Genomic DNA, 11845 nt, shown 5'->3' on the forward strand with positions numbered 1-11845 from the left:
ATTCTTCTATTAGATAGGTTTTAGGAGAGCACCGTGTTTCTTTAAAAATGCCACCTCTCATAGGGGGGTGATGTACAGCAGTAAATTGGTGGGAAACAAAGTGATGTTTCTGGAATGAGGTAGAAATGGGTTGTGTAGAGGGAAGACATTATGCACTGAGTGATGGAAGGCATTTTTTTCCTTTCACAGTGGCTTATTTCTTACCATTTTTAGGCTGCAGTTTTTGGTTTTTTTAAAAGCAATATGGAAATGCATAGCTGAATTCTGCTATAAAGTACCTCTGAGCAAAGATTATTAAAAATGACAGGCATATTTCTATGTATTTGATAATGTCAAAAACAGCAGTAGCGCAGCACACTGGTGTTATGAGAGACCAGAATATTTCTCTTTTCTGAAAAGTCTATAATGCCTAATATAAGAATGTAAACCATAAAAATTCTCTAACATTATCCTTAAATTATGATTAGCATTTAGTAGAGCATACACATTTATTTTCATTTTTAATTTTTTGTTTTCCAGCTCTTCTTTATGCAACTATTTTTGGAAACGTCACCACCATTTTCCAGCAAATGTATGCCAACACCAACCGGTACCACGAGATGCTGAACAACGTGAGGGATTTCCTAAAATTATATCAAGTCCCAAAAGGCCTTAGTGAAAGAGTCATGGATTACATTGTCTCAACCTGGTCCATGTCTAAAGGAATTGACACTGAAAAGGTACCTGACATTTTAGATAGCAAGAGTTGTGTCCATTCTGTGCTTTCTTAGAAAGTGGGCTGTATAGCAGCTTACAATTTGCTAACAAATTCTTAACTGCATGCTATGCCTTTATTTTGTTTGTGTTTGGGAAAAAACCTGGTTGTTTAAAAAATGTGCTGTTTTGCTGCTTTGAATGTATGCCTTTGTTTTTCATTGTGGTGAATGTTTTCTGCTTTCCAGTCTTAATTTGTCTAAATACTAAATAATTTTAATGTACTTAACGATTGAAATCAATGGGAAATTGGTCTTCAAATTAGCCCAATAACATAATTTGGTGTCTAAACTACATCTGTATTATCCTGAGAACTATTGGCATCTGTGCATTGCAATTAAATGAGTTTGATTGGCTTGGACCTTTTGCTGATGCCCAGGACGTCAGTGTATCCATCAGCATAATTAGGATAAGATTTAATGGCAGTAGAGATTGATCTCCCTGAGCTGAAATCTCTGGACTGGCACTTCAGGCCTTTGGTAGGGAGGTGCAGAGAATGGGATGCTGTTGGCATCTGTGCCAGGGTGGAAGTCCTAGGGGACTTTAGCCCTCAGAAGGAACTGGTCATTTAGCTTTCCTCAAAAGCTGATTTAAGGTCATCTTTGGAGAGTGATTCAGGTTCAGGAGTGACCTCATGACTTGTCCTCAAGAACTCTCTGCATTGCATGTGCAGTGAGTCTGTCCAGCCTTGGATATTTCAGAGCTGAAGTCAGAGGAGGGAGAGGGTTCCACCTGCAATGCCTTGAACATAAGGCAAGATAAAACAGTTTTAGAGACAGATTTTTGTTCAGTAAACATCAGTGCTGCTCCTGTGGCTCCTGTGGGCCTAGTACACGTCAGCTTAAATTAGGCCTTAAAGCTCCAGAATCCATGATTTCCCTCCTAAGAACTTCATGACCAAGAATCCAGAGGAGTTATGGAAGAATCATGACAGATGACAGATGACTCCTGAAATGTGCTTGCAGAGCTTTAAAGTTCTTTCTTCATTTGAATCTCTGGTGAAATATGGGAGGGTGATGCAGATTGTTCAGGTGTACCAGGATGAATTCTCTCCTCTGAAAAATTTAGTCTTACATCATGCTGATGCAACACCAGCTCTCTTATTTATCATCTTCTGTGAAATTCAGTTTACCACCACAAATGCAACTGCTTTAAATAGCAAAAATCTTTATTTCTTTGATTCTTATGCTTCAGTATGCCACATTCTTTAATATGTTAACTTCTTATGCACTAATATCCTAACTTCCTAATCCTGATTCTCACGTTAGAAGTGAACTTTTCTATTCTAAGCTACTGTAAATGCATTCAGTCCTATTGTATAAACTTCAAACTACATGAAAATTCAACTGTCATTCGCATTTATCTCCTTGCAGTTAAGCCAGAGTCCTGTGTTACTCCACTGCAGTTTCATTAGATTTTAATGATGCTTTGCAGTTAATTAGGAGAACCTCTGCTTTAATTACTGAAATTTCCTACCATAGTTTCCGCATGTCCCCTTTTATAGATTATAAAAACACAGTTAGAGCCATAATCTCTGACTCATGGCAAGCATTGTTCTCTGGTCTGTAAGATGGAGTGGCTGCTTAGCTAGATAATTAATTTACCTGTAAAATCTGTGACTTAGGTTTTTAACAATTTTCCCTTGGTGAAGACTTGCCTTAACGTAGCCCTGGATCCAAACCAAATTTAAAACACTGTAAGGATTTCAGGAACCTCTGCATCTGGACATCAGTAGTTGCAGCTATTCGAGCTACCCAGAAAAACCCATGGTACAGAAAAACAGACAAGAGAAATGTAAGAACTTGAGCACTGGGTTGGATATTTTGGTATTCTGTGTCCCTTACAGCCTGCAAGTCTGCAAAAGCAACAGCTCCAGTGGCCTGTAGTGCCTGCACAGAACATCCCAGTGTCTGTACGAGGGCAAGGATAAGGCAGTTTGCTTTCTTCTGCAAAAACCTTGGCTTTAGCAAAAGCTTGGAAAGCTGTGTTGCAGCCAGTCTTACATTGGTCTCCACTCAGGAAGGTGTTATGTCACCCAAACAAATGAGAAATGGCTGTAAATTCCAGCTGAAAAGTCATAGGAACAGCAGTGCAGTCCCAGAGACTGGTCATTCAGGGAGGTGGTTTCTCTTGCCTCAGGTCCTTCACTAACCCTTCAAGCCTTGCTGTAGAACCCTCTGCACATAAATTGCATCCATCTGCACCAAACCTGGAGCAGCAAGAGGAGGGAAGCAGAGGGACCCCCAAGGTACCCAGTGTCATGTCAGATTTATTTTTGTGGGTTCAGGGGGGGCTAATGGGATCCACTGCACCTGCAGCTTAGCTGCTGAGTCCAGACAGTGCTCCAGCTTGGAAGAAGGGATTATTGTTCCAGGTCTTGGATTGCTTCTCTGCACTGCTTTGTCTGACAGCCTGGACCTGACCTTTCTGCCAGTTTCATTTTCAAAGCTCCAGTAATAACATTCTGAGCAGTCTGTTATATCTGTATATATCTGAGGAAATATTTTCATCATATGATTTCACATTTCCCTTAATTTTTATGAACTTTTCATTAAGCTTCTTATCCTGCAAAATACACATGTGCTCATGACACAGGATAATTATTGAGGAATTCCAGCTTTTCACTTTCCATCAGACAGATCAGACAGTTTTCATCATCCAAGGATGTTTTTCAACCTAATATACTCTATTACATCCTAAATTGTTCCAAATATATCTCCTTTGTTACACTGGAGTGTGTTTTGCAACATCATTTGCCCCAAATTTGTAATACCTTTCATTCAGCCACTCAGCATGTTGAAATGGCTTTGTTTTGAAAACCAAATTTAAACAAGAAGGAAAAATGAGGTTTTTTATATGAGTATTACAGTAGATTTCTATGGTGTTGAACGATCCTAGCACTGATGGAGCAAGAGTTAACATGTGTTTCTTTGATAATTAAAGATTTTAAGTTAATATCCTTGAAATCAAAATATAAGTTTAAAACTTGGTTAGAATTACGACCCCTTCACATGTGTTGATTTGTTGCCTCTAATATCTATCCCTGAATGACACATTCGGTGTGTAGTTCCAAAGAAGATCTTGGCCAAGACTGATGAGTCCTTACATGAGAACTGAAGGCAAAGTAGAAGTTAGAGTGGAAGAGGTTGAGTGAAGATCTAGTCTTTGCTGCCTGTGTAGCAAGATGTCCTGAACAGAATTTAAAATCTGTGTGTTTTCCTTGTATGTGGAAGAGGACTTGGTCCCCCAAACTGAAAAGTGACGGTGCTTTAGGCTCAGGATTTTGGCTTCCCTGATCTCCTTGGGAATAACTCATCTTCAAATCCTGCCTTCAGACCACATTGCTTCAGCCTGTCTCTGAGTGCTCACAAACAAGGAATTAACAATGACACTAAAAGCATTAGCATATTTATTATTATTACCTAAGGGGAAGCAAGTGGCCTCTGATCCATAATCTTAAATCACTTAAACATGAGAGCCCTGCTCTGACAGCTGGGATGAGATATGTAATACATGGACACTTATATCCTGGTGTAACAGTGGAATTTTTTGGTTTTTTTAATTTATTTTTTATGTTTAGTGATGCAGATTTTGGGGTTACTCATCAAATAACGAGCAGGCTTAAAAACATGGCAAAACTGAAAAGCCTTTATGCATTAAATGCATTCATGCATTTTTTGTGAGAGGTAAAAAAGAGGCAGTACTTTCTGTGTATATGACCATTTTAAAGTAGATTATAAAAAATCTTTGCAGTAATAATTTGATATATGAAACACACTGAATTAAAGTATCTTAGTTTTTATTAAAATATCCAGGCAGCAAACTAGAAATTTATAGATATTAGCTGTTCTGTAAGAAATAGGTCATTATCCAGGAAAGCAGAGCAACCATTAACTAACATGCAAATGTCTCAAGGTCATATCTAATGATAACACTCTGAAATGTCTGTAAAACCCAAATATTTTTTTCATCTTGACCTGTGTGCTGTTGTATGGCTTACAATTTGCTCAGAAAGCAATTAAATAAGTGTCTGTCATGTTTAACAGTAGTTTCCTTCAGAAAAGCCATAGATTGAATGAAAAAAAGTCGTTTTACTTCTTTTCAATCTGAACATCAATGGCAATTGGGATAATGAAAGCCAATTCCATATTGCACTGACTGAAATAGAAATCACAGGAACATAGCACAGTTTTAGAATTATTCACTGCTGGCCCACTAAGCTTTCATAAAGGAGATGGCTTTATGGTAAACAGACACAGGTTGTAGCTTCATTAAACATTAATCTACATGAGGACAGTACAGCTTATTCATGTTTGCTGTTAATAAGAGCTTCAAGAGCTGTAGAAATAATTAGTGATCCTTTGAGACAACGAAGAGGAATCAGGCTGCCATTCCTGCCATGTCCCATCACACTGAGGTGTCCATAAGTGCTGGCTGGATTTCCTTTTGGATGACCAGGACTAGAGGGCTGCCAAGCTTCATGGCCAAAGAGAACTTCCATGACATTGGCTGTGACAGCTGCACACAGTTCCCTGCTGGAAGGGGCAGGTAAAAATCCTTTGGACAAGTATTTTTGTTTTGCTGTAGATGTTTTTGGTCGTTCTTTGCAGATCAGGATGAGGTGAACAGGAAGTTGTGCCTCATCTCACAGGGCTGAGCTAGGAACAGGTACAGCTGGAATCCATGGATCTCTGGAGGGCAGGATGCAGGAGAGATGCTCAAGATCTCGCAGTCCTTCCCACAGATCCGTGGGCAGGACCTGTGGGGCTTTCTGTTTCCCCTTTATGGATTGTTTGCCTCCTGCACGCACTCTGCAGGACAGGAAAGAGTACTCACAGTTTCCTCTGCCTCTTGGATGTAATATCTTGGGATTAATACAGAATAAATGGTGAACTTGTCATGACTGAGGAGATGCCAGGGCTGTGGAGCAGCTCACGAGCTTAACTCCTGTGGGAATAATTTCCTGAGTGGATGGGCCTGGATTTCCTGAGCACTGCCACCAAAGGGGTGGAGCAGACAAAGGGGCTCTCAGTTCCAGACCACATCTCAGGGAAAGTCTTCTCCACATCTGTTTTCATCCTTCATTTCCTTGAGAGTCTTTACATAATGCTGCATGTGAGAAAATGAAGCCTCCTCCAGAAGAGGCACAAAATAAAATAGTGCACTGAACAATTCTGTTCTTCCAAAGGTGACCTTAAGTGCCAGAAACTGTTGTGATTCGAGAAATTCTTTTATATATGACACATTCTTTCTGATGTTTCTTTTTCTTGTTTTATCTAAAAGATGTTTTTAAAGGATAGATTTCCCAGTAGTGTGCTATCTCTTGCTCCATTAGAAGGCTGTGCAATAATTTTGCTTGTTGTAGATATGATAACAAAACTGAAAACAATAAAACCTTTAAATATGCAACCTTTAGACAACCTGGGATCTACTCTTGGGGTCATCTGTGGACATTATCAGTGTGCCACTTTCCAGTGCATTAGACAGACCAGTAGCCCCTGTGCTGGTTAACCACTTGATTCCTTAAAAGACATGTTACTGCTTCTCATCTTGCCCTGATTTCCACACTCTTAGCCATATTCTATCTGTGTTGAAAAAACTGAATTTAATGCACTCTACAGCAAATTTCTAGGGATTTTTTTAATGTCTCTAGCAGGTTGCTTAGTTAAAAAAACAAATTAAATTTGTTACGATGCCACTAAATCTGCCCATTTTAATCCCTGGTTCAGCTCATCTATTAGTAATAAGAGAACGAGCCAAACTCAACTTAGATGTGATTTTCAGATCTTGATTTTAGAACATTTAAATCCAAGTGACCTTGGATCTTACTGCAATTAAAACAGAGCACACCATTGCTGCTGAAATTCAGTTCTTAGTGCCAAGATACTCAGTGATGTATTAAAGACTACCCTAATGCCTGCAGGGTTAATTACTGCTCAGCTCCATACATCATCTTTGAGATCCTTACAAAATTTTCTATTTATTGTAACAGAAAAATGCTGTGATTTGCCAATCAGCTGTTTTCTTACCTTTGTCTCTTTGGCCTCCATCCAGTGCTAAATGTAACACTTTTAGCCAGGCCTGATAAAGAATTCCATACTCAAATGAGCCAAATCTTTCTAAAAATCTGAGTAACTTGTTCAGCTGCCTAGTGAGTATTGTGGGGTTTTTTAACAGAAGTGACCCTGATTCTGACTGCTGAATATGTCTGAAAGCCCAGAATGGCCTTTCTCCACAAAATAAAAATAACTATCTGTGGCCTCTTATGGGTTTGAGTTTGGAAGAGTTTATTTTCTTTATTTTCAAAGCTGGCATTTTTAGTATCTCTGGTATTTGTTATAGTTATTCATTTAGGAAACAGTCCTAGTTATTACACCACAGAATGCCAAAGCTCTTGGCTTGGTTATCAGTCAATATTTCTCCTACCTACAACCCCCAAAATGTGTGAATCCTGTGTGCTGAAAGAGGATTGATAGCAAATGTTTGTGATTCCCTGGTCTTTGCCCTTTTTGTTGACAAGTCTTAACAGATTCTGTAATACCTCCTAAGCCATCCTGTAGTGTTTTCCAGCTGGGGAAGATTTTTTTAACAAACACTTAAACCTGTAAAACCATCCTAAAATATATTATTTGGACACACTCTTAATCTGTGCAGTTTTTTGTTTTGATTCATGTGCTTTTGTTTGAATTTTTTATAATCTCTGCTCCCCGTAGAGCTCTTTGAGCTGTTCAGGAAGCTTATCTTGAAATGCCTGAACATGCTGAGGAAATGGATGAGAGAGTTAAAAAAATCAGATGGAACCTCCTGGGGAGTTTAATTCCCCACCCCTACAGATCTCGAGCTGAAAAGACTGTGAGATGTTTTGTGCCAATTCCCTGTGGGCCTTCCAGAGCTGGTTCCTGCCTTTGCCAGTCTCTAGCAGCAAGCACAGGTCGTTCTCTCACTGTCAGCATTCCCCATATGAGGTGATCTGGAGATGATGGTGCTGCTGAGTCTTTGCTCTGGGAGTTGTGCTGGGGTCTGTGTCAGCTGGGTGCTGGGTGGTGATGCCAGAGCTCAGCAATTGTCTTACACTGAATTTGAGGAGATTCAGTTTCCTGTGCAAAGAGGGGAGGTGATAAATACTATTCTGTGCTTTCCTTTCTCCTCCCTCAGCTTTGTAGTGGGTCAGGTCTTTGTGGATACCTGTGTGCTCTTCAGGGAGCCTTGCCTTTTTGCTGGTGAAATCAGAGTTGGTACAGACGACAAAGATTCTCCTTTGAGTAGAATTCAGCTTTCTCCTCTGATTTTGCACTGATATGTAGCAGGTTCTGTTCTTTCATGCTGCCTGGACACGTAGGGGAGAGCTGGCTGCAAAGTCTGTGGCTGCAGATTTATTACAGAGCAAATTCTGTAGCAGCACAAGCAGCTGCCCCCTCTGCGTGCTCCAAACCCCTCACTGAGCAAAGCACTGCCATCAGCGACCTGAACACCCTGCCTGCCTTTCCAGCTGCCTGTTTCACTGCAAAAGGACACAGAATCTCCGAGGAAATCTCCTCTTAAGAAATTTGTCTTGGTGTTTTTTGCTGCATTGCCAAAAAGAAACACAGGGCAGAACCAATGTTCCAGCTGAGCTTTGGTTCTGTTACCAGGATGTGTTGGAGGCATTTCCTTCACAGTGAAAAGATTGACTGAGCATTGCAGGGCATCCTTTCCCTTAACCAAAATTTTCTTCTTTGCAGCCACACTTGTGCATTTGTACACAATATGGACTCAGGGACAGCCATGGTGCTACTAGTTTGTATTTCTTTGGTTGCGTGCTGCCTTAAAAATGCTGAGGTGTCAGTGAGAGCAATTCACAATAAGAATGTCCAAAGTCTTGTATTATCAGTAAAGGGTCATTTTCAGGCAAATATTAGTCTGAATTTGAAGTGCTCATTTGAAGAGCATGCAGTAAACACATAGCTGAATGTTGCAATTATTTATCTTCGTTCTCTTTTTTCCCTATCTATATCTACATTTATCTACAGCAGTCAGCAATGCCTTGCCAAATCTTCAAATATTAAGTATTTGTTTTACTTGTCATCTGTTTCATTCTCTGTTCTCAATGCCTATGTAGCAGGCAAGAGAATTGAAATTAAGCATATTTTTTCCTGGCTAACTCTTAGATCATTACTCATTTACTGCTGATATTATTGATAATGGATATCTCCATATATCTTTGTACAGTGATTTGTCATTAGGAGAATCACTTTTTCATGACATCAGAAAATTACTGAATTATGCTTTCTAAGATTAGCTTTTCTCTGTGCAATGGACTTTTTTTTCTGTCTCTTCATATTACAGTGTGTTATGATAGGTATGCTGCTTGTGTCTATAAAAAGAGTAATTTTTTTGAGTGTTCACTTTTAATAGTCTCTATTTAAGCCCGTGTTTGTGAGGAAATGGTATTCTGCTTTGCATCCAAGTGGCTTTTATTCTCCAGAGATGCAATTATTTTACATTCCAAACAAAGGGTCCTGGAACATCTCAGAATCTTACAGGAACAACCTCTGCAACACTTTAACCAATTTTTTTTCTGCAGTTTGGAAGCACAAAAGCTAAAATTTGGTAATCAGTCATGTATGATCACAGACATTTTTCTTAAGAGCAATGCTTGAGAATTCCTAGCTCGTGGCCTTGTTAAGTCAAAAGCACTTAAATTTCTGAAAGTATTAAAGGGAGATAAAAAACTTATAACCATGATTCAGGCCCAAGAGTAGATAAAAATGTTAAAAATCATCAATCATGGTAGGAAAGAAAGGAAAATTTTTCTGCTTAAGTTAGTATTGAGATGAAGAAAGATGGCATATTTCTGTTTTATTGTAATAAAGACAAACTTTCTGTTTGTCAAGTAAGGCCGAGGTGAAACAATCACTCTCAAAAGTAATTTTTTTTTTTTAACTGAGAAACTAAGGTGTGCCTGTATTTCTGCTGGTAAATGGAATGACTCAGGTAAATAAATGTTTGTAAAATTGACATTTGCCCCTACTAAGTTATGGAAATGTGATACAGAATATAGTCTACAGTGACTCACACAAGATACTATTACTAATGCAAATGATGGCTTGCAGAGAATATGCCTTGTCAAATGTGTTTATTACTATTTTTTATGATAAAATGTACTTATGCAGGGGATTTAAATGTTTTCTGTACAACATTTTGTTACAGAAAAATATCATTAACCCAAATTGACTTACTCTGAGTTAAAGTTGTTAAAATAGAAAGTAATTATCTAGTAGCTCTGGGAAGTTGGTTTTAAGTGAGAAAACCTCGTGCAGGGGGAAGTTTCCAATGAGAGCCTGTGCTTTGTGGTGTTAGGCAGAAAAAACATCTTCTATTTCTCTTATTTTTTCAAGATTGAGAGGTGTCCTGGTCATATTCTGTGAACACTTACATGTGGAAGAGATTTATGATTACTGCAGGTCTTTTATCTCAACAAGATCATAAATCAGTTCAGAAACAACACATGTTTTAAAAGAGAGAGTAGCTGTCCATTGGAACAAATACCCTGTAGCATTTGAAAACATTAAGTCAAGAACTTCTGGGCTATAATTTCACCAGGTATTATGGGATTGATGGGAACATTTGGAGTAGAAGTTGTTAGTGCAGATGGTTACAGTAGCCCCTTCTCACCCCACACTGTCATAATACAGAGAATGGGAAAATAACTTCTATTTCACCTTTCTACATTCGCTATGTCTTTGATCCCAAAGGAACTTTGATCTATCTAAATAAGAAAAAGAATAAATATTATTAAAGTAGAAATTATTTATTCTTTTCACACTCTATACTTTAGGAGCTTTAGGAATGCTTTGCAGTAATTTGTTTTACACCTCTCCTGCATTAAACATAAATTAAAATTGTGGCTTGAGTTCATTAACTTGACCATTTGCCTCAAAGCTTAGTCAGGGTTACCAGAGTCTCCCTCTGCTATTATTCCATGATAGTCAGCTCATTAACCCAGTGTCCCTGTCTCCTGCTCTGTCTGCAGAGCTAGCTGCCAGATTAATTCCATATGATGAGAAATTAATCAGTAATATTGATCTGCACTCTTCTTGATATGAGACTTCCAGGGTGCTCTTAGTCTCATGCTCTTTTCTATCATTTATCTTAGAAAAACATTAAAAGGCTTTATATGTTTCTCAGTGCAATTAGCTGCTTTGCATTTTGGGGCTATAAGGAAGTTAGCGTGTTTAGGAGAGTGTGCAAATATTAAACACATATTAAACAGTTTACAAACCCAACAAGACCCACAGGTTTTCATTTTCTTTCTTCCTTCAGGTGTATTTGTGTTACTGTTTCAATAGGGAAAGCTATTTAAGGTAAGAAACTAGTTGAAGGTCTTATTTAATTGATCTACAATGAACATGTCTTCATAATGGACAGTTCTTCACTCACCTTTACGTTTCATGAGGTTTCATTACACTTCCAGTTTTTCCTCCAATCTCTTTACATTTTCTAGTCTGTAAACCCTCCTGGGCAGGTAATTCCTTGTATATCTCACTGAAACTGAGCCCTGGGTGTGCTGGGACATGTGTTGGTAAGTGGTCACCTACATCAAGACTTCTGAAAGCTGGGATTTCTGAGTGTGTACAAAATGTGGTGTTTTTCTCTTGAGGATGGTCTGTCTTTGCATGTCCTGGAGCTCCTTCAGCTCTGCATGCCTGTTCTGTGCTCCTGCCGGGAATGAGCACAGCAGCAGGCAGATAGTCTGGGCACCAGGTCTGGAGGGACACTCACAGACACGACCGAGCCTTTCCACCAGAAATTCTGGAAAATGAGTGTGAAAACTGTTAGGAGTGAGCAGAGTGCAGTGGAACAGTCCTGTCTTCCACATCACCCTTCCAGACGAAGTGAAAGAAGTAGATGGGTAGAAAAAGACTACCCCAAATCAGGATAAAACTCCCACCAGAAACTGGATGGATGGATGGATGGATGGATGGATGGATGGATGGATGGATGGATGGATGATGGATGATGGATGGATGGATGATGGATGGATGTATGATGGATGGATGGATGGATAGATGGATGGATGGATGATGGATGATGGATGGATGGATGATGGATG

General features: G+C 39.1%; 1 protein-coding gene across 1 annotated transcript in view; it reads left to right on the plus strand.

Moving 5' to 3' along the window:
* The window catches only part of KCNH5 (potassium voltage-gated channel subfamily H member 5), a 147752-nt gene that overhangs the window by 96959 nt on the left and 38948 nt on the right, over positions 1–11845 (plus strand). The window contains exon 8 of the mRNA XM_015629587.1: positions 520–719. Within this exon, the coding sequence (XP_015485073.1) occupies positions 520–719 (200 nt within the window). The remainder of the gene's footprint in view (positions 1–519; positions 720–11845) is intronic.

This window comes from Parus major, chromosome 5, assembly GCF_001522545.3.
Source record: "Parus major isolate Abel chromosome 5, Parus_major1.1, whole genome shotgun sequence".
NCBI classification, from domain to species: Eukaryota; Metazoa; Chordata; class Aves; order Passeriformes; family Paridae; genus Parus; species Parus major.